The 27,380-nt window shown below is 41.9% G+C and overlaps 3 protein-coding genes across 7 annotated transcripts in view; 1 reads left to right on the top strand and 2 right to left on the bottom strand.

Moving 5' to 3' along the window:
* Nucleotides 1–27,380, top strand: part of NAA50 (N-alpha-acetyltransferase 50, NatE catalytic subunit) — a 293,674-nt gene that overhangs the window by 225,820 nt on the left and 40,474 nt on the right. The window lies entirely within an intron of this gene.
* The window catches only part of LOC121920987 (butyrophilin subfamily 2 member A2-like), a 54,608-nt gene that overhangs the window by 6,961 nt on the left and 20,267 nt on the right, over nt 1–27,380 (bottom strand). The gene's annotated exons all lie outside the window — the stretch shown is intronic.
* The window catches only part of LOC121920990 (cystatin-A-like), an 18,676-nt gene continuing 397 nt past the window's right edge, over nt 9,102–27,380 (bottom strand). The window contains exons 1-4 of one of the 2 annotated variants that reach the window (XM_042448377.1): nt 20,936–21,295; nt 13,795–13,997; nt 11,203–11,304; nt 9,102–9,440 (exon numbers count right to left, since the gene is read on the bottom strand). In XM_042448377.1, the coding sequence (XP_042304311.1) occupies nt 9,312–9,440; nt 11,203–11,304; nt 13,795–13,860 (297 nt within the window). In that variant the 5' untranslated portion in view covers nt 13,861–13,997; nt 20,936–21,295 and the 3' untranslated portion in view covers nt 9,102–9,311. Of the gene's footprint in view, nt 9,441–11,202; nt 11,305–13,794; nt 13,998–20,935; nt 21,296–27,380 lie in introns of those variants that run through there. The other variant, XM_042448378.1, reaches the window with a different exon arrangement.

The following is a 27,380-nucleotide window of genomic DNA, read 5'->3' as shown; positions in this document are numbered from 1 at the left end:
CTCACTAATCCAGCAGCCCGCGGGCTCAGATGAGCAGAGGAAACAACCTTCACCACCGCCTGGAGTAGAAAGTTAGGCTCTGCAGGTGTGATGTTGAATCTCGCCCTCTGTCATTGTACTTAAGGTGGCCTTCTCAAGGAAGGACAAGGACATGTTTACATGTAAAAAAAACAACAATAATTATTAATCAAATAATTCAGCTGTTTTCTGATGGATGGGCTGGAGTCCACAAATGTATATAGCAAATAAAGCTGGGTATATTGGAAAACCAAGAGGTTTTTGCCTCAAGAGACTAGTGTGTCCCCCCCCCCCCCCCGCCTGCTCTGGCAAACCTCTTATCTCTCCTGTGGCTTGAATGGGGAAAAAATCTTATTAAAATACTACATGTGTTAATCTGTTCATAGTAATATATTTGTTACAATCCACTTTGTTGTTAAAAACCAGGCACACACTGCCAAAAGAGCTGAACCCCGGATAAAGTGCTGGAGCCTTTAGTATTCTCAATACTCATAAATGTGTGAACACATGTGACACACAAAGCTGAAAAGCAGACAAATGCACAGTCAGTTCCCCAATTTCCAAAAGGGTTGTTATTTTCTGGGGGTACTCTGGATAAATCACTCCTGTTCTGGCCCTGTTTTAGATTTAGGAAGATGTTTTAGACAACTTTTAAAATATGAGCATGCATACCCATATGCCTAAATATCGTACAGGCGCCAGATCCTCTCAGATCTTGGAAACTAAGGCCTGTTACAGACTGCCAAAATAAAGCTGCTTTGGGTCTCTTTGGGGTATGCTGTTTAAATGATCCATGTATCCTAAGAATCCGGAAGCTGCACCAAAGCTGCACTCCAGTGCTTAGGAATGGAGTGTGGCTTTGGTTTGACCTTGGGCTCTTAGGACCCATGCATCATTTAAATAGCATACCTCCAAAAGACCCGAAGCAGCTTATTTTGCAGTCTGGAAAAAGCCTAATGAGGGTCAGCCCTGTTTAGGACTTGGATGGGAGCTGCCAGTGTTTATGAGTGCTTGATGCTATATTCAAGAAGAAAGGAATTGGAAAAAACAAAAAAAACACCTCTTAGATATCTCACCTAAGAAAACCTGTGAATTCAAGGGGCTGCCTTAAGTTGACAGGCTACTTGAAGCACATACACATACACACACATGTACATACGCACACATGTACACACATTGCACTCCCTTTATCATATTTCTGATGTTTATAACTGTTATTCAGGGAGAACAAAACATTTCATGTGTGTGTGAGAGAGAGATTGCACCAAATTCTGTAGAAGTCATAATATCATTGTGAAATTAAATACCGTACAACTCTTTCTTAGGTTTTACATACGAAATCTGAAAAGTTGATGAGATTCTCTGCAGAGAGGCAGAAATGTTGCTGAAATAAAATGGCTATAGTGAGCAGCCAGTGTAAAGAAACTGAGTTTTCAGCTCTCAAAGGAGAAAGACACTTTCTTCTTGTTCACTAGTAAAAAGAACAGAGGTATTAAGTGGGTCCCTGTTCACCTGCACAAAATTGGGAGGCATGTAAGTTTTCTTACCTTCCCCGATTGAGTTTCATTTTTCTTTGTCCCCTGCCTCTTGAATTGGTGCCTGCATATATCATGGCTCATCAAGAAAACTGCACTGCTCCAATATGAGTGTCAGGCTGCCTTCGGGAATTCCTCCTCATCGACCCAGACTCTTCCCTCATACAGAGAATTCCGTTCCTCCAGCTCTTCCTTGTTTATTGTTAAAGCTATATATCAACTTTGGGTAAAACTGGTAAAATCCTGGAGTCCAACAAAAAATTTATAAATTCTTTTATCTTCTACTTCATGTTCTTCCTTGATATCTTCCCTCTCCCAGGTGAACGTCAAGCATCTGTGCTATCCACAAAGGAAAAGTGGCAGGGAAGTGAATGTTGTCGAATGGACGTACCCTGAATTCATCCATTGCATCTGCACATTGAACATCCAGTGGATTTAGGCTCAGTGCAGTGGTGAAGGCCAGCCAGCAGCCAGCCACCATTTGTGTGTAACTTCTGCCACACGTTCAGCAGTGACCATATTCCTCTCAACCTCATCCGCTCTTACGAACAGGAAAATTTTGGCTTCATTTTCCTCCATATTTTTTAACTATAATGTGCTTTCTATTCTAAACAGATTATTTTCAAATTTGGGAAAATCCTTCAGAAATAATTCTTTATTCTCCCATCTGGACTGGCCAAATTCAATGCTCATAATTCCCATTGGAAATGTGCTATATTGTACCACTGCCAACACACACACACACAAAAACAGGACTGGAGGCAGCTTTGGCAAGCTTCTGGCCCTCTTAGGACGCATGCAGCATTTTAAACAGCATACCTCCAAAGTGACCCAAGCAGCTTTATTTTGGCCTGTCTGTTTCAGCCCAATGTTGGGAATGAATTGTTTCTTCTTTCAGGACTAAACCTTCCCATCTTTCACAGAATTCAAATCCTGGGAGCTCCAAATAACTAGTTTGGATTACAAAAATTGTCTTGTCTTAGGCCATCGTAGGGTTTTTAAAATCTCCACTAATTAATCCTAGAAAATTATTTGTTTCACCACAGCAAGACTACAACACTGAACTGAAGTCATTTAAAAAAATAATTGCTAAAATGTTAGTGAATATATTTTTAAATTTTTTTATATTTAATTATTATTTGGAGTATTTATACCCTGCTCTTAAACAAAAGGCTGTCATATTTTTGGACTAGTGTCCTTCAAAAAAAAAACCAAATCCTCTTACTAATTTTGATTAGAGAAATCAAGAAAAATATTCACCCACTTACCACATGATACAGAAGCAATATATATAGCAAGGGGTAAATAAGGACCACAAGGAAACCATCCTTAAAAACAGCACAAAAAGGCAAGATCCTTGGATCAAGCTCCAGGTGCTGCACCAAGGTGCAATCTTCTTTTGCCAGAAGTCTGACTTCCCTGTTGATTGTTCTTTCTAACAAGAGCCTCCCTCAGCTTCCTTTGCCCCTGGACTGCTACACAGCACACCTCTAATCCCAGGGAACAAATTAGAGCTACCACACAACTAGAAAGGAGATCAGTGTTGGTGGCTTTTCATTTCAGCTTGTATACGTACTTGCTATACGAGGGTCACTCAAAAGTACTTAGCCCACCGCCCGATTGTGCTGCTGTTACACAAGAGTTTTTACCATTGTGCAGTACATTCTTTTAGAAGGCCTACTGTCAAAGTTTCAGTCAATTCCCTTCATTTGTTTTGTTTTGATAGCCTTTGGAAGCGAAGCATGTCGGTCGGTTTCAAAAAAAAAAGAAAAAGAACAATATCGTTCGTGATAATTCTTGTTTTTGGAAGGGAAAATGAGCAGCGAAATCAAGATGCTTGGATGCTGTGTACGGTGACTCTTCTCCTTCGATGGCGACCGTCAAGAATTGGTTCAATGGATTTGTTCATGGCCGCAGGTCAGTTTTTTGAATAAAGCCATGCCCAAGTCTCGAAAAAACCAATACACAGAGGGTAAAAAAAAAATCCACGATCTCGTGTTGGCAGACCGCCGATTGAAGGTTCGCGAGATAGCTGAGACTGTAGGCATCGCAGAAGGAACGGTGCATTGTATTTTACACAAAGAACTGGGCATGAGAAAGCTGTCGGCGCAATGGGTGCTGTTCCACCACGACAACGCGCCGCCTCACACCTCCACGGTCATGGCCAAATTGGGCTACGAATTCCTGCCCCATCCACCGTATTCCCCAGATTTGGCCCCCTGTGACTTCTTTTTGCTTCCAAACCTGAAAAAGTCACTCTCCAGGAATAGATTTGGGTCGAATGAGGAGGTCATCGCCGCCATGGAGACCTATTTTGCAGCCCTCAGGAAAGCGTATTTTTCGGACGGGTTGTAAAAGTTGGAGCATCGCTGGGCCAAGTGTATTGAGCTAAAAGGAGACTGTGTTGAAAAATAAATCGCCACTTTTCCAAAATTTTCGTTTTTCTTTTGTAGGCTAAGTATTTATTGAATGACCCTCGTATGTTGCAGAATGTTAACAATAGGAGAGTAGTTTCATCGCCTTTCTCAACAATATTGTGACCATTTGTCCTGTCAAATCATTAGTAGGCATAGAAGGATTACAACATATGTAAGCATAGCATCATAAACATGGAAAAAATTACCAAGGAAGGATTACTGCACCCCCAAACTGAGGACCGAATCTTTCAGGGGAAGTGTGACCCCATCCAGAACTGGCTGACACAACTCCAGATGCATATCACAAATTGGTACAGATGTACGTATTTTTCAATATATATGTTGTTGTGTACCTTCTGTCTAATGTCAAAATCTCCTTGATTTTTTTTGTGTAAATAATGATTTATATTAATTTTTTAAAAAATTATTAATGTTTCTTGCTTTTAGCTGTTTGTGTCCTCCATTTTTCTTGAATGTCCTACATTTTGGGCCAAATTTTGTCCTGCATTTTGTCCTACATTTGTCCTAAATTGTGTCCTATATTTTTTCTACGTTTTGTCTCGGTTTGGTGGTAGCAAATTATGGCAACCCTATTTAAAGACCTCCAAAGAAGTAGACTTCACAAGCTTGCTCCATCTTCAGTATGACATCCCTTGATATTTTGCTCTCATATCACCTCTTAACTGTCTCTTCTCCAGGCTAAACATACCCAGTTCCCCAAGTCTTTCCTCAGAGGGCTTTATGGTTTCCAGACCCTTCACAGTTTTGGTTAACCTTCGTTGGACATGCTCCTGGTTCTCAACATCCTTTTTGAATTGTGGTGCCGAGAACTGAACCCAGTATTCTAGGTGAGGCCTGACCAAGGCAGAATAGAATGGTACTGTTACTTCCCTTGAACTAGACCCTATAATTGTATTGATGCAAATTAGAATCACATTGATGTGTGTAGTGGAGTCTAAAACACAAGTTGGTAAAAAGAAAAGTTCCATGTATGCTGTCCTGATAACCCAGTACCAGGCTACTGCAAGATTATTGTCATGCTTAATATAAGCATAGACTGTATTATTGTTGAAAGGTGGAATAGATATAGTTTAGAAGGCCAGAATGTCAGAATCATAGAATCGTAGAGTTGGAAGAGACCACAAGGGCCATCCAGTCCAACCCCCCGCCACGCAGGAAATCCAAATCAAAGCATCCCTGACAGATGGCCATCCAGCCTCTGTTTAAAGACCTCCAAGGAAGGAGACTCTATCACCCTCCAAGGGAGTGCATTCCACTGTCGAACAGCCCTTACTGTCAGGAAGTTCCTGACATGGTCCTGACATGCTTCATTGCTGTGTTTGTAAATGCAAGATGATGGTTATGATGTCTTATTGGTGAACCTAGGAGAAGTAAAGATTGTGTATCAGGTTCACTTGGGACAATGAGCAGATCTGTCGGGAGGAAGTATGAATTGCCAGTCGCTAAGGTTGTTCTTGTGGGAATCTGTAGCTTGGTACAGAAGGAAAATAAAGAGGGGCCAAACCTGGGAAACTAATACAGTCAGCTCTTCTTATACACAGATTTTTTATACATGGATTTAAGCATCCACGGTTTGAAAATGTTCAAAAAAAGTATAAATTTCAAATAGCAAACCTTGATTTTCCATTTTTTATAAGGGACCCCATTTTGCTATGTCATTATATTTAATGGGACTTGAGCATCCACGAATTTTGTTATCTACAGGGGATCTTGGAGCCAAACCCCAGCATATAACAAGGGTGCAGTGTATATTTTGAATTGCTGGCAAATAGGGGGAAGGCTTTTGTAACAGGTGAATGATTTGAACTCTAAATATACTAGTGTAACTGGGGGAAATTCTTCAGTCCGGACAACACTGATGCACTGTGATTTACTCCATTTGTTGAATCTACTGAAGGCTTGTGTCCCTGAGAGCGGAGGTATCCTGTACATTACAAATATCAACAACCTGAGGGCCAGAGAAGTCTGTATTCTTGCATCAACTTTTTAAAACTTATTTATAAATGACCTCGAAAGTGGCTTAAGGGATCCCAAAAGTCATTTGCACAAACTTGAAGACAGGAAAATCTCCACTGTACTCTATGGGCCAAATGGATTTACGGTTTTCTGTCATAGTCCAGACCTGGGCTAAACTATCTACTAAAGAAGTTCTTGAACTATTGTTTATAAAATGTTCTAAAAATTAATTTTGTGAGATCTAAAGTTATAGTTTTTGAAAAGAAATTTTCCCAGTGCAGACGGACATTTAGTGGCAATGTTCTGGAACAGAGCTAGAGGTTTTCAACACGTAGGGCTGATATTCCATCACGCAATGTCCTGGACTATGCACAGATCAGAAAGCACAAGCTTGTCATCCTGCCATTTTGTGTTATTTTTATACCAAAGGGGGCCAATATATACCACCTATCATTAAAGTCTTTAATGCTAAGACAGTTGCAGTTGCTGTACGCTCCTGCTGTTTGGATTGGGGGAGTAACAAGAGAAATCATCTTCTGGCTATATTTTTACAGGCTTGCCCCCAAATTCCCAGGTGCATTTTTAGAAACAGGGGAATGCCCTACATTCACAAGAGTTTGGTTGGCAGCTTTTAAAATTTTGGATTAAAATTAATATTTTTTAAATTGGGCAAAGGTTTGGTTCTATATCTATCTCAGAACAATTACCTCTGATTGGTCAAACCTTGTTGCCCAAAAAGCTACTTCAATTGTTGTGTCATTGTCTCCTTTGACCTCTGGACTTGGACACTGCTCACAAATCAGTAAAACAATGGCTGTGGGATCTTGCTTTCCGTGACCTTTGGACACATTCATACTTATCCTGCTCACCAAACTCATTGAGTAAAGAGTCTGTTGGGCCTTTTTACCTAGCTGAGTATTGAAAGAATTTGACTGTTGTTAATTATTATCAACTTTTGACAAAGGCCAGATTTAATGTTTACCCCTCTGAAAGGCCCTGAGTTAGATTTGCTGGTGTCCCTCTCACTGCAATAACCAAGAAGTAGAACCCGTGAAGCACATTCTTTTGCCCTATGGATTCAACAAGCAGGTTTGACAACATATGACCAGGACAATTGGCCCAACTTTATGTCAACTTCTTATTAGAAGGCAATAATCACAGTGTGATCTTGGTTGTTGCCAGGTTTTTGGCTGAGGTAGTCAAGATTAGTAAACAATTAACTTCCGTATCAGGACAAAATGTTTGAAATGTGTTCTTCCTGCGTGATCTGACCCAATTGCTCCTTGTACTTTAAATTACACATTGGACCCATACAGACAGGCCAAAATAAAGCTGCTTCAGATCACTTTGGAGGTATGCTATTTAAGTGATGCATGCATCCTAAGAGTTTGAAAGCTGCGCCAAAGCCAAGCTCCAGTACTTAGGAGTGGAGCATAGCTTTGGCACGGCTTCCGGACTCTTATGCATCATTTAAACAGCATACCTCCAAAGTGATTCGAAGCAGCTTTATTTTGGCCTGTCTGTATAGGGCCATTGTTAATTTGAACCTGTGTCTATGGACTGTAATAGCAAATGGTTGTATAAAGGTATTGTGTTTGAAATTTTTTACTGTTCTAGTGTAAATACCACGTGCTCCCATCCAGAGTAGAAAGATTAAACACTAGCTAAATGAGCCCCTTGAGAACAAAAAAGAGCTTTTTGTTGCAATCTAACATGATGAAATAAAATGAGTCTATTTTATTGGTAGGAATATAATAGTTTATTTTTCCCCCTCAGCCCTGCTCTAGATAGCCCATGAAAAAGAAAATGCCGTGTGTTGTTTTAAAAAGAAACACACCAAGAACATGAGCCCCAAACAGGAACATTTCCTACGTCTGTTTTCCCTCCATGCTTCTGTTTACGTGACCTAAAACTGTATTGACTTTTGTAGCAGCTGCCTTGTAAAGTGGACTAATGTTCAGCTCTTGATCAGTCAAAAGACCAAAATCCTTTTGCCATGTACCAAGTCAAGTCTTCCTCATATTATACTTAGATTCTTTAATTTTCCATTTTGAAGTTTAATAAAATCTCTGGTGAATTTCATATTTTTTCGGTTTCACTCCAGTTTTCCACTCTTGATTCTGCTTCCTGTCATGCTAACATCAGTTCTCTGCTTCATGTCATCTGAAAATATAATTAACTTTCCTTCTAGCCCTTTAAGTAAATGCACATAGGTGTATGAACCAACAAAATACAATGACTCTCGTACGTTATTAATTCAGTCCCCAAGCCAACGCTGGTGGCCATCTCTGTTGCTAATTGCTCAATCAGTTTTGATTTCCATGCCAGATTCAACATCTGTTGCTTCAACCTACTTTGTCAGAAGGAATGGGATGTCTCTAGATAATTGAGTTACTGGGAGGATAACTGAGAACATTGAGAACATGGGATGGGTCTCCGGTCCCTAAAATAGACAAGTCTGGAGCCTTCCAGCACTTTCTAGTTTTGTGCTGCAATAGAACCAACTTTAATGGGTCATTAAAAGGTGAGGGTTTCCTGCATAGGAAGACAGGGTCTTTCAGATCATCCGGACCTGAGCTATACAGGGCTTTATAGGTCATGACAAGCACTTTCACTTGTGCCCAGAAACAAACTGGTAAAGTGCAGCCCTGAGCCATAATTTGCAGATTCATTCAATCAGAACTGCCAATACTAGATGGAAAAGGATTAGAGTTATGACTGTCTGTCGGGTATGCTTTTATTGAGAGTTCCTGCATGGCAGGGGGTTGGACTGGATGGCCCTTGTGGTCTCTTCCAACTGTTCTATGATTCTTGCAAAATGGCAACTTCCTTTTTGCCATTCCTCAGTCTGGGGAATTACAAGGTTTATATTACAATACAATAACCAAACCATTCACACAGGTGGTTTTCTGTTCTGGATACCACATAGAGGATCTTCATACTGAATTTATTACTGGGTTGCTTTTGTTTTGATCCATGGAGAAATCAGTAAACTAATGGGGGGGTGTTAAATGAGTTTGTAAGGATAAGGAAATGAAAGCAAGAGAAGAGTTTTTTGGTGAATGAGAAAATGAGTTCTCAAAAAATCATGCAGCTCTATATTTTGCTCCTTTGGCTCCCATGCTCGAAACTGAAGTGAAGGGGAGTAAAATAATAGATGGCATTTTCCAGCTTTATTCAGCTGTAGGCGTTCAACATATCCTTTAACATACACATTTCCCCCCTTTAATGTCGATGCTGTTCAATGCAGAACTACAATCACAAACTTCCCAAATTATTTATAGCTGTTTGCTGATTTTCTTTCTTTGTCAATCTGCAGCCAGCTCATTTCATGGCAAAAGAACAAGGCAATAGAAAGATCTTCTTAGAAGTAGTTAAGTGGATCATTTGCTGTCTTTCCCGTCTGGTAACTATTCAGAGACGGCCCTTCACTGGATTGAGGAAGAGGCTTGAAGATACGCAAGTGCATAAATTCTCCCTGTCCAGCATCAACCTGCAGAGAAGAGAGAATGACTGGCACTCAGAAAGCCTTCTTTTTATGTTATCAAATTTCTGAATCAAGGGTTCACTAAATTCAAGAGTTCTTCCTTTGCATTTTAACTGAAGGAAGGATTGCAAAAGTCACGGGCAAAGCAAAAAACTGAACTAGACAGTTGCATTAAACAGGAAGTGTACATTTCTGGGTTTCTTGTTTTACCTCTCATTTACTGCACAGACTCTTGGTCAAATCACTTGTATGTGAATGTTATCAGGCAAGGGAAATTGGAATTATAATCCAATGGCAATTTGAACACAATCATGGGGTTTCACGTTATTGCGGGATAGAGTACCACACGCAATTTCAGGCAATGGCAAGCTATTTTCGGGCAATGGGAAGTCAGTTCGAACACAATTCGAATTCACGTAAATTTGCTGAATTAGCGAATTCACGTGAATGCGTCCTGGCCCCACTTTCTTTTCATTCGAAATTAAGAGAAATTCTGTGTGATAAACTCCATTGTGTGTGTTGTGTGCTTGCAAGTCAGGTCTGACTTATGGTGACCCTAAGGCAAGGGATTTTCTTGGTCAGATTTGTTCAGAGGTGGTTCAGCCCCTGAGGCTGAGAGCATGTGACTTTCATGAACCCTGGTCTCCAGAGTTTTCATCTAACACACAAACCCACTCCACCATGTGGGCAGAAGGTAATTTTTTTCAGGGGAGAAGGAGCCTTCAGCAGGTAACCTCCTTCCCCATCAGCATGGAGTGGCCTGGTTTGGAGAACTACTAGAGGACAAATATAGTAGTCGTCTGTTTTTAAAGTCAGAGCTGGCATTTTCTGAAAGGAATGTGAGGTCATTTCACTTGCTCTGGTTTTCAGTGGCCATGGTGCATGGTGATTAATAACTCCAAGATAAGAGTCTGGCTCTTTTTAGCATTTTTTAGTATGTGGTCTGAAGTGCCACACAGAAGATTGGGCCGAGGAAAGGCCAAAAGGTTTACAGAGCTTCTCTACCATTTGCACTATGTGTCTTTGGGCTACGCTGAAAGGGATGGGTAAGACATGTGAACACCTTTTGGCTTGGTTTTTCAAATAAAAACCAGCACTGAAGGCTACATTTGTGAATGGAAAAATGTTGGGTAGGTGCACATCCATATCAATGAGTACACTCGTCCCACACCCATAGTTAACTGAGGCTTTGTCTGCACTGCAGAAATAACTTGGTTTGTCATCTCTTTAAGTTCCTCTCTGGAGCCACAATAAACTCCAATTCCCAGAATTCCATAGCACGGTGCCAGGGCAGTTGAAGCAGTGTCAACCCAAGTTATTTCTGCAGTGCAGATGCACCCTTAGTTAACCATTCTCTTCACACACAGTCTCTCCTTGTCCCACATCATCCCCCATATACTGCACAAATACAACATGCCACAGGCACACATAACACAACAACTCCAGCTGCCCTGCAGGCCCCCTTTGCCCCTAGCTGAGCACCCCACCTCTGAACACTACAGGCATCTGCATATGTTCAGCCCATCTTTACAGCCCAAATCCACACCCAATCATCTACACATCCCACATTCACACATTTCACCCATTCACACACCCCTTCATCCAGACTCACCCACACAGCTTTTACAGTCCATCCATACTCCTGAAGACCCCAGAAAGACGCCTTCAGAAAAATGAAATCTGCATGGAATAAATACACGCAGAAAGGGTTTACTGCCATTTTTGTGGTTGTTGAGAGAGTCCACTATTTTTCATTGGTAACACTGACCTTAATGAAGTAGTTTGTTCCAGCAACCACCTGTGTTTTGTACTCTATAGCATTGAAAATGGGATAACTCTTGTTTTCCTTCTGTTCTATTTCAGGTTTCATCTGAAATTAACAAAGAATAGTTTGACATGTTACTTCTTGTACAGAAAAGAACTGAAAAGTGTTAGGAAAAGATGGGATATCATGCCGTTAATGTAGGTGTAAGAAGTTTTATTTCGCTAAAAACCCAGAGGACATTATTGAGTTAGAACACACATACAAAATGTGCTGTCTCAAGATAATTTCTACCCAGAGGTAAAGGGTAGAAAGTGAAACTTTTCCCCTGACCATCTGTACCACCAGTTGTTCAAAGCATCAGGAGGGTTTCTTAGAGTTAATTTATTTTGAAATACAGTGTAATTTTCAAACGGAAGTTACCTTGAAGAAGAAATATTATTTTAAAAAGACCAGGCAACTGTATGGTCAAAGGTTCTGGTGGATCTGAGGTTCAGTTTTCTGACTGAGAGCTCAAAATATTATTTTAAAAACAACACTAAAAACCACAGTCCTGTTTTTTGAAAAAATAAGGTGTCTTATATGCCCGTCCCCCCATTGCCATCCCAGCCTTTGCCAGAAAAAGGGCCACTTAAGGGGTCTGAAGAGTTCGGGGCCACAAAAGCAGCCTTGAGGATCTGCTTATTTTCCACTGCAATGGGTATAGAAGAAAGCAAGAACATTGGCCTTCTTTCTTCAGCAGCTATCTGGCACTTTGGCTCTTCTGAAGTTCCCTTCAAAATAAAATAAAATATTAAAATATATATATTCTGAGATTATCAATAGTTATGTTCTTTTTCAGAACTCAGTCTGCATGTCAATGCCAGAAGACAGAGATTGAAGGATCAGAATGACAGGAGATATTGCATTCCCTTTCCTGCACCATAGGATATAATAGTGCCTCACCACTGGTTCCTCCAAACCTGGTGGATCTTGGACTCCTTGGTGGAATTAATGCTAAAGCAACTTCTAAGGCTTCAACAAATGGCCAGGCAAACTACAGTCATTTTTAATTGTTTATTTTATCTTAAGATTGTTGAGTTGTCTCATAATAAATAGTTCTCAGAATGATGCACAATACAAACACAGAAATCCAAAATAACACATTCAGCATATGCAGAGGCAGCATAATAACACAATTAAATAAATGCAGAAATCTGTTGAAAATAGCATTATTTAATAGAGTTTAAAAGCATAACAAGAAGATCTAAAAATACTTCAAAATATTTCATTGTATGAAAACTAAACATAGCAGTAATATTACACAGTGGCTCAAAGGGCTTTTAAAAACTGTCTTGTGCAGAAAAGACTGCAAAGCCAATGCTAGACAGGCCTCTCTGTGGCTGGAGACCTCACTCCAGAGGATGTGCCCATGGCCCCTCAGCCCCCAGAGGATGATTGCAGAAAGCAAGTAGGGAGGTATAGTAAAAGTGCTTCCAGATAATGTGGCTTCAAACCATGACCAGCCTTCTAGCCGGGCCCGAAACTGAGATATGAGGAAGGTGAGATGATGTTGGTAGAACGGCAGGACTGTGGCACCTGGCAGTTCCAGTCAATACCCCAAAACTATGTTTGGTACTAACAGAAGTTTCCAGACCATCTTTCAACACAGGAAGGTTAGCAAGGCATGGATCTATGAAGCCTGGCTGTTCCTTTCCATGTAGAGCCTAAGCTGGTAAAAACATTCTGTCCTACAAAAGACTCTAGTACCAAAGATGGAGCCAGAACACCACCCATGCTAGGAATTTAATCCCTTCAAATATGACATCCCTTCAAATATTTAGATAGCCCTATTTAAATTTTTGAAGGGATGTCATATTGAGGAGGGAGCAAGCTTGTTTTCTGCTGCTCCAGAGACTAGGACCCGGAGCAATGGGCTTGTTTTCTGCTGCTCCAGAGACTAAGACCCGGAGAATGGATGCAAGCTGCAGGAAAAGAGATTCCACCTCAACATTAGGAGGAATTTCCTGACAGTAAGGGCTGTTCGACAGAGGAACACACTGCCTCGGAGTGTAGCGGAGTCTCCCTCCTTGGAGGTCTTCAAACGGAGGCTGGATGGCCATCTGTTGGGGATGCTTTGATCTGGATTTCCTGCATGGCAGGGGGGTTGGACTGGATGGCCCTTGCGGTCTCTTCCAACTCTATGATTCTAGGTTTAAAGCAGCGGTTCTCAACCTGTGGGTCGCGACCCCTTTGGGGGTTGAATAACCCTTTCACAGGAGTCGCCAAGACCATCAGAAAACAGTAGCAAAATTACAGTTATGAAGTAGCAACAACAACAAAATTATGGTTGGGGGTGACCATAACATGAAGAATTGTATTAAAGGGTTGCGGCATTAGGAAGGTTGAGAACCACTGGTTTAAAGGGTGTACAAGTATGGACTAGATTTGAGTTCATCCGTCCACAGAAAGCACCCGCTAGGAACACTTCCTTCCCACTCACTATGACTGTGTTAAAACATACTTTCCTTCCTGATTTTTTAAAAATAAAATTCAGCTTAGTTTAAATGTAATTTTGCCACATTCTAGCACACAGTTTTAATATGCTCTTTCACTCACCTGGTCAGCCAGCTGTTGAATATCTGGAGTAACCGCTTTGGCATCAGTTAAGCCGCCGGGCATCATGATAACAAGTCAGGTCTGAGCAGTCTGGAAGGTGGGTGCAGTTAACTGAGAAGCAAGTGGGCTATCAGAGATTACTCTGCCATATTATATACTCACAGAGTCATGTGATGTTTATGTAGATTAGATTAGTAGTCATTCTTTGAGAAAGAAAAGAAAAAAACAAGAGCAAAATTATGTCTCAATGGACTGACCCAGGGTACGAGGATGTAATATAAACTAATATCTGTGGATATGCAGAAGATAAAAGGGTAGACCCAACAGAATCCATTATTTTATGCCAATTGCCTCAAAAAAGGGTGTGGGACCCTGATCCAAGGGTGAAGAGCACATGACTGAGCAGAGATGAGGCAGCATGTCATATTGCTCAATGCTGACTTTAAATTTCCACAGCCATTTCTTTTAGCGGAAGAGAAAACTAAATTTGAGACCAAGTTGCATGTACATTTCTTTGGCTTCCAAAGGCTAAATCCAATATCAGCCCCTTCCAACTATAGTAGACCCATTGCAATGAACGGGTCCTTTTAGTCACCATTGACTTCAGTTGGTCTACATGAGCTGGGATTAATATTAGGTTTAACCCCAAACTGCGTTAAATAGCAGCTGAAGAGGGAAATTGATCAGGATTTTCATAGTGTATAACTTTTTTTCTCTGTTTTATTTTCCTCAGTAAAAATTATTCCCTCCCTCCCTGTGGACCACAGACCACTTTTTATCACTTTATATCTTTGTACAATATAAAACTATTCAGTTGCCAATTTATTTATGTATAAGTTAAATGTTTGTCCATTAAAACCATCTACCTGATATAATCCAGGAGACCTAAATTTAGGAATTAGGAGTTGGAATCAACAGTTCTGTTTAGGCAGTTGCAAGGTTTCCCTGTCCATGCAAACATTTACCTATGACTCAAAAGATAGCTGTTGTGCAATTATAACCTATGAGTCAGATTGCTGTGTGACTTGAAGTACTGGGTTGGGCCATTTTGTGAAACTATTTCTGTTATTTAGTTAGAGTTCCTAAATAAAGCTGACCAAACTGTTCTGTGATTTCCTAATGCCTCTGTGTCAGTATTTGTGCCCTGTAGAAGACAAGATTCCTGACATGCATGTGATAAAAATCAAGAATGTTCTATAAAGGGATAGGTTGCAATGAAATAACTACCACAAAACTTATTATTGCTGTTGCTGCAAGAAATAAATAGGGTTGTTCCAGAGGAATTTGCATTACATCGCTTGGAAATCTCCTTTTTAAAAAGTAATTGGTTGCCATTATAACTCCAAGCTCCAGATAGTTATTTATCATTATAGTTATTATTTCACAAAAGAAAACTCTTTCTTTTCCCATTTCTCAAAAGTAAAGATAAAATTGGCAAAGGAGTCAAGGCAAGGCTGCATTCTATCAGCCTACTTTGGATGCAGAAAACATCACACAAATAGCAGGGTTAGACTTAGAAGAAGGAGTGAAGATAGGAGGAAGGAACATCAGCTATCTAAGGCCTGTTACAGACTGCCAAAATAAAGCTGCTTTGGGTCTCTTTGGAGGTATGCTATTTAAATGATGCCTGGGTCCTAAGAGTCCGGAGGTCGCGCCAAAGCCACACTCCATTCCTAAGCACTGGAGTGCAGCTTTGGTGCAGCTTCCGGATTCTTAGGATGCATGCATCATTTAAACAGCATACCTCTAAAGAGACCCGAAGCAGCTTTATTTTGGCAGTCTGTAACAGGCCTTAGATATGCTAATGACACCATACTACTAGCAGAAAACATAATGGACTTGGAACAATTGTTAAAGAAGGTCAAGAAAGAAAGTACAAAGGCAGGCATACAGTGGTACCTCGGGATACGAAATACCCAGGTTACGAAATTTTCGGGATACGAAAAAATCCCATAGGGAATTATTGTTCCGGGTTACGAATGTTTTTTCGGGTTACGAAAAAACTTTTGGTGCTTTTTTCGGCTTTTTCGCACGGAATCGCGGCTTTTCCCCATTAGCGCCTATGGCAATTCGGCTTACGAAGGCTTTTCGGGTTACGAAAGCGGCCACGGAACGAATTACTTTCGTAACCCGAGGCACCACTGTACTGCTGAACATAAAGAAAACAAATATAATGACCATGGAGGACCTACAAAAATTCAACCTAGATAATGACAAAATCAAAATGGTTAAAGATTTATTGTACCTTTGATCAAACATTGATCAGAATGGAGACTGAGGTCAAGAGATAAGAAGAAAACTAGAAGGAATGGGAAGGGCAGCAATGGAAGAGATCAAGAAGAGCCTAAAGTGTAAAGATATACAATTGAGCACCAAAGCCATGGTATCCCCATCACTATGTATGGATGTGGAAGCTGGACAGCAAAAAAAAGTAGGGGGAAAAATCAACTCATTTGAGATGTGGAACTAGAAAAGATGGCCAAAAAGACCAAAAAAAAATGTATTTGAGCAGGTAAATCCTGAACTCTCCTTGGAAGCTAAGATGATTAAATTGAGGCTTTTGTACTTTGGCCACATAATGGGAAGATAAAACTGAGTCGGAAAGACAATAATGCTAGGAAAGTTTGAAGGTAGTAGAAAGAAAGGAAGAGATCAGATGGCTAGCCTCAATCAAGGAGGTCATGGGCCTGAATCTACAAGTCCTACAAGGAGAGCTGTGGAGGACAGAGGGACTTGGAGATGTCTCACCCATAGAGCCGCCATGAGTTGACATTGACTCAAGGGCAGTTAATAACAACTACAACAACAACAAGGATGAAAATTTCTTAGTTTTCATGGAGAGTAGAATATATTGGAATGCTACGACTGTTTGCGTGTGATACAAAACACAGACATGTACAGAAGAGGTTAACAGGAGTCAATTATGTGGCACCAAAAAAAGTGCCTGTGCAAGTCTAGGCTGCATCAGCAGGAGTATATGTGTCTAGAGGGAAATAGTAGTGCCACTCTATTCAGCTTTGGTCAGACCTCACCTGTATTACTGTGTCCAGTTCTGGGCACTACAGTTCAAGAAGGATATTGACAAACTGTATTGCGTTCACGGAAGCATGAAGACGATGTCCAAAGGTTTGGAAACCAAGCCTTATCAGAAACAACTTAGGAGTTGGGTATGTTTAACTTAGAGAAGACAAGGCTGAGGTGATATGATAACCATCTTTAAATATTTGAAAAGATGACAGGTAGAAGATGAAACAAACATATTTTCTGCTGCCCTAAAGACAACAGCACAAACCGGTTGATTCAAAATACAAGATAATAAATTCTACCCATAGATTAGGAAGACCTTCTTAGCTGTTAGAACTGTTCCACATGGGAATGGACTGTCTCAGAAGACAATAGACTCTCCTTCACTGAAAAATTTTAAGCAGAGATTAGATAGCCATTTTTTTCAGGATAGCTTCTTGCATGGCAGAGAATTGTGTTTCCTTCCAACTTTCTAAGCAGTTTGTTGTTATTTGTTAGCTGTCCTTGCGTTGACTTTGGCTCATGGTGACCCTGTAGATAAGACATCTCCAAGGCCCCTTATCCTCTACCTCCATACTCAGGTCCTGCAAATTCAGGCCCTTGTCCTCCCCAATTGACCCTCCCAAGCTAGACCCTGACTGAGTCTAGCCATCTGGCTTATGGTCTTCCTCTCCTTCCACTTTTCCTAGCATCATTGCCATTTCTAAGGAGTATTTCCTTCTCATAGTGTGTCCAAAGTACAACAACCTAAATTTAGTCATCCTGACTTCCAAGGAGAGTTCAGGCTTGAAGCCATTTGTTTGTCTTCTTGGCCGTCCATGGTATCTTCAGCACTTTTCTCCAACACCATATCGCAAATAAGTTGATTTTTTTCCTATCTGTTTTCTTTACTGTCCAGCTCTTGCACACGGAGAATGGTAATAGGGAATACAATGGTCTGGACGATTCTGACTTTACTGCTCAGTTGTATCTCTTTACACTTTATGATCTTGTCCAATTGTTTCATAGCTGCCCTTCCCCATCCTAGTCTTCTGATTTTTTGAAAGCAGTCTCCTTTCTGTTCAGTGTTTGATCTCAGGTATGGGAATTTTCTTACTATTTCTATTTTATCATTATCTAGGATGTATTCAGTAGTTCTTCTGTGGTCATTCGTTTTGTTTTCTTAATATTCAGCATTAAACCTAGACTAGCACTTTCTTCTTTGGTCCAAAACACGTTGCAGAAATAATCCACTTTGCCACCACTTTAACTGCCCTGGCTCAGTGCTATGGAATTCTGGGAACTGAAGTGTTTGTGAGACATTTAGCCTTCTCTGTCAAAGAGAGCTCTGATGCCACAATAAACTACAATTCCCTGGATTCCCTAGCATTGCGTCAGGGCAGTTAAAGTGATCTCAAACTGCATTATTTCTTCGGTGTATTTTGGACCTCTGTCTTCCTTTAGTTATTGTTCCAGGTCTTTGTTGTTTTCTGCTGTGTTCTAAGTAGCTTAAATCAGTATAAAAAAATAAACACAAAGACTAGGTGAAGAAAGAATAAACAAATATCCTTAGGGATTAATAAGAGAATGGCATAACAGTATGCCTAGTCTCACCAAATTCTCCAGCAACACTACCCAGGAAGAATATTCAGAAGAACATTTTAGGTTGAAAATATTACACTTGAAATTCTGTTTTTAAAATACAGTCCTGTTCCGATTTAGAAGAACCAGTTGCTCTTATACTGATAAAAACACCCAGGACTGAGAGAGAAAGTAAAACAATCCCAAGAAAAGATGTTTACAGTCTTACTTAAAACTGAGTCATTGGCTGCACAAAATGGCATTTAGACAAAGCATTGCCAGATCGCCTTTTTATGTTTGCTGCATGGGAGAGGAAGGCCAGTGGAACGAGAAGCAGGATGAGTTACTAATGAGTAAACAAGGGTCAAAAAACACACTGCTTTGTATGTAGTAGCATGTGATTAAAATTAAGAAAATATGAAACCAGTGCCAAAAAATTGTTCCTAATAAATATCTATTTTATATCTATATATCAATTATCTAAAAAAGCAGAAAAAAGGGAAAAATACAGTAATGTGCATTATATCATATGAGGCATAAATTTAAAAGTCTTGGTTCCCAAAACCCTAGATTATTTTGCTAAGAAAAAAGAGGGAAGGGAAAAAAAGAAAAGCCGGGAGAGGAAAAATACCGCCTGTTTTCGTGCCTCGGTTTCTCCCTTTCAAAAAGAAAAATAAGAAACTACACATCTCAAGAGGCTCCCCAAGTCTCCGTTTTTAATTACGTTCGCTACATGTATCCATTAGAACTACAGTTCCTGTCATGCCCTTCTTGTCTCTGAAATTTCCATGTTCTTGCCTCCTTTCTGGATGTTATCACGATCCACCCAAAAAAGAAAACTCCAACTACCACAAGTCTTAGCAACTTAGACCATGGATTATATCATTAACTGTCTCCCTTGCGGGTTAGACCACCAAATCAGTCTCCTGTTCTTCTTTTCAACGTCGTCTCCTCCTCCCATCCTCTTCTCTTCCACTTGTCCTCGATGTTCCCTCCTCCCGTCCTCATTTATGCCTTCTTGTTTTTACCTTGGTGGTATTGTCCTTCGTCCTTCTCTATTCAATGGGGTTGCTCTCTTTCAGAGCCATTGTTTAGTCTACAACCTTTCATGTGTTCAATTCTTATCTTTTTTCTTCAATATTCAAAGTCAGTCAATTGATTTAGTTTTAAATTTCTATTTAGGACTCTCTTTTCCCTACAAACTAAGCCTTTTGCCAAGAAAAATGATGAAATGTTTTTTAAAAATTCAATATATTTGTCTATTTAAGTCTATGCCAAGTTCATAATCAGTTGTAGACCTTTGAGGTGTCTATCTATCTATCTATCTATCTATCTATCTATCTATCTATCTATCTATAGTCTTACTATTTAGTCCAAGTGGCATCAAGGGAATCTCTGCAATAATCTTTTTAGGTTCCTTGTATTCTTTGTATTTTAAGAAACAATTAAATTCTTGATTGATATTTCCGATGTTATATTCAATTGTTTTAGTTCAAATACAGGTTAAAGTCCCATCTATCAGCCTTATCCAGTCTTGTAGTACTTGCTTTTCAAATTCCAAGTCACTCGCCAGAGATATCCACGATAGCTTAAATTTAGCCTGAAAGAAATCGATTTTTCATTTGACTCAGTCCTTCTTATTAGTATTTAAAAGTTGGTGGCGACCCTATCCGAAAATCGGGAAATGCCGTGGGTGCCCTACAATCTCCCACCTTCTCCTTCACTTTCTTTCGGGCCCATAAAGCCAAAGTCCGGGAAGAGAAGAGTGTTTCTGGATCTCCATTGGGCCCTCTCTGATCCTCCAATACCTATGGGGCAATTTTGAGCTGTCTTGTAAATTACAAAACAGCCCAACTCCTGCGCCGTCCAGTCAGCACCAGACCTGCACAATCTAGTGCTTCTCACCAGGCGCCATTACCAACCGGAGGTCCGTAGGCCCATTTCTCAAAGTGAAAGTAATGGCTAGAACCTGAGTGCAAATTGGGCTGGGTGGGTGGTGTGGTGCCAAGACAAAAATACTTGTGGCCGTTTCCAGATTGTGGTATGATCTCCTAACAGAAAGGTTGCATAGTTTTGGTATTATTTTAATATTGTTTTTAATTGTACTGTTATTTAATTCTTTTAAAACTTTTATATAAATAATGTTTTAAATGCTGTAAGCCACTTTGTGTAAAGAGAAAGGTGGGACAGAAATGAAATAAACGTCTAGAATGTCCCTTGAAGAACAGTTAGTCAAATTTCTCTCTCCGCATATGGTTGGATTCTGTGTTGCAGTATTTTGAGCATGAGGTTTTGGGGGAAGGAGGGTCATCAGCAAAGCCAGTGCATCTGTCTCCCAACCAAGGAGCCCCTGTCATATTGAATCCTCCTTTGTGCTCCCAAGGAAGAAAAAGGGAGAGGAGGTGGGATAGAAACTGGATGTGACAGAATGTTCTTTCAACTGCAGGTTGCTTTTATCATCCAACCCCAGAAGCCCCCCCCCCCATCATTTACACTTGCCCTGCTCCCCCCCACTTCTTTACCTACTTGCCCTGCCCCCCCCCAACACACACTATACCTTAAGGGCAAGGGGTCAGGATCCCAAGTGTCTTCCCAAACCAATTCTGATATTTCACGTATGTGTAGTCCTTGTTTATATTGCACAGAAATCACTGCCGACAGAGACATTACTGTAAAATAAACAGTACCGTAACTTTATTGAATAGCATTAAGAAATAAAGCTCAGTGTGGTTATATTAACATTCAAACAATTGGCAGACTTTTAAATACACTTGTCACTTCATATTCGCAAGGGTTAGGGGCACAAGACCCCCGCAAATATGGAAAAACTGCAAATAACAAAAACACTATGTTTTTACCTGAGAAGACACCCTCTCTAGGAATCTATAGGTCCTCCAGTGCAACTCTGTGGTCAACATCCAACAAACACTGACCATAGAACTGCCCTGGAGGAGCTACAAATGTCTAGTACAGTATCCTCTCTAGGAATCTCTAGGTCTTTCCAGTGCAACTTTTTAGTTTAAAGTTGACCATAGAGTTGCACTGGAAGACCTAGATATTTCTGAGAGCAACTATTAATCAAATCCATGAATAATAATCAAGCCGCAAATATGGATGAGTGTACTTCTTGTCCCCTACTCTCCTCTCTCAGATAGATATCAATCGGACCTGTCCAGTCTAACTGATCCCAGTCCCTGTGCACTAAACTGAACTGAACTCCCTCTCCCATTACAATCCTTGTCTGATCTTAACTGGAAACCCCTTGTCTCTCCCTCTCCTCAGACCACCAATTTACCTTTTATACATTTTAAAATGCCCCTGCACCCCCCCCACCCTTTCTGAATTTGATTGGCTGCCAGGAAACCAAGTCTGCCTAATGACCCCCACACCACTGGGATTTTGAATTTAGAAAGCTAAAGCACAGAGTACAACGAACAAAAAGGTAAGCTTGCTTTTTAATGATGGTAACAAGAAGGAAAAGGAAGTCCAATGCAAAGGGCTGGAGCAACTGCTAGTGACACATGAAGCATTATCAACAACAGACACACTCCTATCGGAGTGGTAGGCAGGAAAAAGGCTGGCTTGATTACGCCTCAAACCAAAAGATCTTCCTTTTTCCTGCCTTTCTAGAATGAATGGGAAGAGCATAACCCAAACTACACGACTATTGGGCCCGTATCTACTGGGAAACTGATTATCTTGAGATTTGAATCTTTTTGCTGCCTTGGAACATTGCATCTCTTTCCCAAGTCCAAATGAGCTTTTTGGGGACCCAGGATACTTAGCCATGTGTAACAGGAAAGGCTCTTGTCTGCCTCTGTATCTCACAGATTCAGACTTAGGCCATTTCACATGTTTTCTTGTTCAAGTAACCAGAGGGAACTGATGGAATATAACCCTTCACCGCGTGTCATGCTGCCATGTTATTTTAAGGCCAACAAGTGTTTCTTTTTTCTGGAGAATTTGGGGCTGGAAAATGCCCATAAAATATTTATATACCACAGGCAAATAATTATTTGTCTCATGAATACAGTATGTCACGTTTCAGTCTGATCAAGATAAGGCCAAGTGGCTATCATTTTAAGACATTACTTGTTATTAAAAGGAGAACTAAAGAAACAGAAATCATTACTTATTTATTAGCATTTGCCAGAAGTAAGCACGATTATAATATATAATATTATATATATATTATATAATATCCCTGTGGGGAAACCCCCACTTAAAGCCTTCTAGAAGTAGGCCAGCGCTCATCATGCTTTGCTTTCTTGCTTTGGTAACAACAGTGAGCGTCAGTGGTTTGTTCTCATGAGGGAGGCTTTGGATACTCGCACATGAAGAACTCATCATTGCCACACAGGCCAATTTTTGAAAGGCAAAAAAGGGGACTATGAAGTGTGTGACAATGGCCCTCAAGACAGCTTAGAACAGCCACATGAAAGAATGGTGCCCTATGGTACTGGCCACGCCTGACCACACTGCGACTCTGTAACTCCCATCAGTGCTCAGCACGTGGCCACCAAGTGGGGAGAGGCCCACAGTTCCCATTCCTGTCTTATTGGCCTATTTCCCTGTAACTATATGAGAAGAGGATTGACAGGTGAATCAAAAAGAAAATTAATCCTCTTTTACTATAGGAGTATTAGATTACATAGGTTCCTGGCATTCAGAAAACAACAGCAAATTCTATTTATCCTAAAAGAGACATTCTCCCAACGATTGCTTGTAGTTCAGTGAGATTATATAACAGCCACGCATTTCTCTCGTGCTTCACTACCAACCAAAATTGAAGGGCAAAGTGCAGTCTATTCTGATCAATAACAACAACAACAACAATAATGGATTTATTTATATGCCACCCCTCCAGGCAGCTTACAAACAAGGGGTAAACACAGTTACAATCATAATGATGTAGTAGTAATGTTTAGGATCGATTGGGAGAGCCAAGTTCTGCTCATCACATCAACCTGAAACACTAGGCCTTTACAGACTGCCAAAATAAAGCTGCTTTGGGTCTCTTTGGAGTATGCTATTTAATGATGCAGGTCCTAAGAGTCCAAAGAACGCCAAAGCCACCCCTACATCCTTAAGCACTTGATGCAGCTTTGGTCCAGTTCTGGATTTTAGATGCATGCCATCATTTAAATCGCATACAGTGGTGCCTCGGGTTACGAAAATAATTCGTTTCCGCCGCCGCTTTCGTAACCCGAAAGGCATTCGCAAGCCGAAATGCCATAGGCGCTATACGGGAAACAGCCGCGATTCGTGCGAAAAAAAAAGCGCCGTCAAAAGCCCCACCAAAAATTTTTCGTAACCCGGAACACAGTTTTTTTTAATGGATTTTTTTCTCGTAACCCGACATTTCGTCTAGGCGGCGCCTTCGTTATCACCGGGGTACCCCTGTACCTCCAAAGAGACCCAAAGCAGCTTTATTTATTTGGCAGTCTGTAAACAGGCCTAGGTAACCTTGGGTGAGTCACTCTTTTGCTAAAGCCTGACCAACCTACAGGGTTGTTGATGCTTTGAGGATAATGTTAGCAGGAGAGTTTGGGAATTGGTGGAGTCGATGGTGGTGGACTCACCTGTACTAGCAGGAAGTTGGACAGATGACCACATGCTGGAACCATTCCAATTTTATGATTCTAATTTTTTTAATGGTGTACAGCAGCCTTTGTCACCTAGATTGAACTTTCTATGCTGCTGCAGTGCAGCCGATAGAACTTTCCTTTCCTTCCATATGCCTATGAATGGGGAGTCACACCAGAGAGAGGACTCCCACTGGTTTCCGCCAATTAAGCCTGCTATATAACCTCAGATTATTACAAGATTAAGGCCCACGTACACTACTGAAATAATCCAGTTAGACACCACTTTAACTGCCAATGGCTGAATGCTATGGATATCTGGAACTATAGTTTGTTGTGGCACCAGAGCGCCTCTGACAGAGAAGGCTAAATGTCTCACAAAACAATACAATTCCCAAAATCCCATCACATTCAGCCATGGCAGTTAAATGTGTGTTGTCAAAACTGATTCTTTCTGCAGCGCGGATTACAGCCTAATGACTACTGTGGGATTTTATTAGAAGCGAGTGGTACCTTGATGAAGTAACTATTGTTCCAGCAAACCACCTGGGTTTTAAAACTCAACTGCAGTGAAGACGTCAAAGTTCTTGCCTTCCTTCTCTTCCACCTGTGCCTTTACCTAAGAAACAGAAAGGGGAAAGTAGGTGTTTGTTTTTTACTTTTCCAGTAACTGAAAATTTGCAACCTGACCATTTATGGTGTAATTTGGACAAAAAAAATGTCAGGGATGACAGAAGAACTGAGAAGTGGAATGTCTCATTTGTCAACAGCCACTCTAAGCCCCCCTTGCCTCCTGTTCCTTCTAACACGCCTTAAAAACACGACTGACAGGCTCCAGCACTATGAGCCACCCGTGAACCATTAAGGGTTCCAGCTTAAGACTCTACCTGACACCAATCTCCAGAGCCTTGTGCTGGTTACCTTTTGTTTTCCCTCCCAGTGACTCATTGGGTGTGTCCCAACTTCTCCTCCTCTCAGCCCTGGAGGCAGGCAAAGGCAACAAACCTTGCCAGGAAACCCTGCCCTTTCTGAGCTTTGCATCAGGGCTGGGATTATGGGGAACCAGTGAGGCCCCTCAAGAATCAGCGAAAAGGGGGTGTGGCAGGGCAGAGGGCTCTGAGGGGGGGAGGAATCCATAAGAAGGAAGGAAGGACAGAAAAGAAAAAAAAAAGGAGGAAAGAAGAGAAGGAAGGAAGGACATAAAAGAAAGAAAAAAGAAAGGATAGAAAGAGAAAGAGAGGAAGGAGGAAGGCCATAAAAGAAAGAAAAAAGAAGGAAGAGAGAAGGAAGGAGGAAGAGGAAGGAGGGAGGGAGGGAGGGAAGGAGGGAGGAAGGAAGGACAGAGAAGGACGAAAAGAAAGGAACAAGAAGAAACAGGAAAAAGAAGGGAAGGACAGGACAAAAGAAAAGAAAGAGAAAAAAGAAGGAAAGAAAGATGACAGAAAAGAAAGAAAAAAAAAGAAAAAGGAAAGGAAAGAGAGAAGGAAGGAATAAGGAAAGGAAAGCGGAAGGAAGGGAAGGAAAGGAAGGACGGAAGGAAAGGGGGCAGGGAAGGATGGAGGGCAGGCAGGCAGAAAAAAGAAGACAGCAAGAAAGAAATAAGGAAATAACGAAAGAAGGAAGGAAGGAAAGAAGAGAAGAGAGGGAGGCAGGAAGGAAGGAAGGAGGCAGGCATGCAGAAAAAAGAAGAAAGAGAAATAAGGGGAGAGGAGGGGAAGGAGGCAAGAAGAAGGCAGAAAAAAGAAAGGCAAGAAAGAAAACAAAGAAGAAAAAAGAAGGGATCGGGGAGGAGAAAGCAGGGATCAGCAGGGGCGGCTGGAGTTGTGGGGCCCCCTCCCTCCCTTCCTCTGGAGGCCTGCTTGGGCCCGCCACACTCCCTGGCCTCCCCTTCGGGGAAGAGAGCGCCTTGCGGGAGGGAGAGGAGGACCCCTACTGGGTCCCTTGAAAAGGCGAAGGGCCACGGGGAGGAGGAGGAGGGGGGGACATGGCATCTATATATTATTGCAACAATATAAAGAAATCTATAGATAATTTATTGTGGCGGAGGGGGAGGAGCGGGCAAGCCCTGGGGCTCCCAGCCCGCGCCCTCCTTCCCTGCCCCGGCTCGAGGCCTGCGGGTGCTTTCCCCGAGGGCCCCTTGCCCCTGCCCCTGCCACCTCCAGGACCTTGCTGAGGCCAGTTGCTGGGTCTTCTGCGGTGGCCGCCTTTGCCTCAGAGGTCCCCGTCCGCACTTCATTCTTCCTCCTCCTCATCCTCCTCTGCGCAGCCCGCAAACTTGAGGCCCAGAACGAAAGAGGTCGAGGAGGAACGAGCTTTCCCATCCCGCCAGAAAAGGACGCAGGAGGATGGGACGGAGCAGGGAGGCGCTCTCTGCCGCCTCTCAGCGGCGGACGGAGGAGGAGGAGGAGGAGGATGGAAGGAAGGACGCTTGGGCCTCAAGGGCGAGCCTTGTGTCATGTGGCTCAGGGCCTGGACTGCAGCCACTCGCTCACCAGCCACAAAAACCACACACATTAATATCAATCCTTATAGCATGGGATTTGGGCACCTCCAGACTAAAATGCATCGATGGAAGCAGGTTCTTTTCATCAATAATACATGAATCCACCCAAAATGTTGTGGGTTCGATCTCCAGCCAGGGGCCCCCAGGTTGACTCAGTGCTTGCATTCCTTCCAACGGTCTCCAAAACGACATGCCCGATTTTTTGCGGGGGCACATCAGCTCGCACACCCTTATTGTAAGCCATTGAGGGACGTGCTTAAGCGCACTGAAGTAAGCAATAGCCAGTATACGCTTGTTGCCTTGCTTGTCAGAGCCCACCTCAGGATGTGGAGGGACGAATGGTAACACTCCATCTCCCTTTCAAGGCCCGCCAGCTGAAGATGGTCACGGTGACAAGGCGACCTTATTTCTGGGCCAACATCACCCCAACGTTTCCCCTAGCCTCACTACTAAAATCTTCGGCCTCCTCCTCTTCTTGGGGCGGCGCGAGGACAAGCAGGAGGAGGACAAGTATGGAGGGACCTCAGACGGCACAAGCCAGCCCCACTTACCCAAGACCCAAGCACCTGGCCATCAAAGAAAGGAAGGATTGCAGGCTGCGTACCCACCAGCACCATAGGAATACCCCAGTTAGACCCACTTGCTTGAAACTGTGCATGGTTCAATGACTTTTGGCTTATTATAGGGACACAGTAGTTGGTCTACGGCATGAGAGCAACAGGCCTGGTGTTCCACAAAACAAACTACCCCATTCCCAAGACCCCATACCATCCTGGTTGCCATGGCGGTTAATTTGGTGTTCAAACGCTGGTTAATACTTCCTGTGACTGTGGATTTGTACTTTTGGTCCCCCCCAGGGGGTGGGTAGCCGTTCCCCCGCTCTCCGTGTTTGCGGGCTGGCGCGCCGTCTTCCC

This window comes from Sceloporus undulatus, chromosome 2, assembly GCF_019175285.1.
Source record: "Sceloporus undulatus isolate JIND9_A2432 ecotype Alabama chromosome 2, SceUnd_v1.1, whole genome shotgun sequence".
In the NCBI taxonomy this organism is placed as follows: domain Eukaryota; kingdom Metazoa; phylum Chordata; class Lepidosauria; order Squamata; family Phrynosomatidae; genus Sceloporus; species Sceloporus undulatus.
This window is presented reverse-complemented; position numbering and strand designations above follow the sequence as displayed.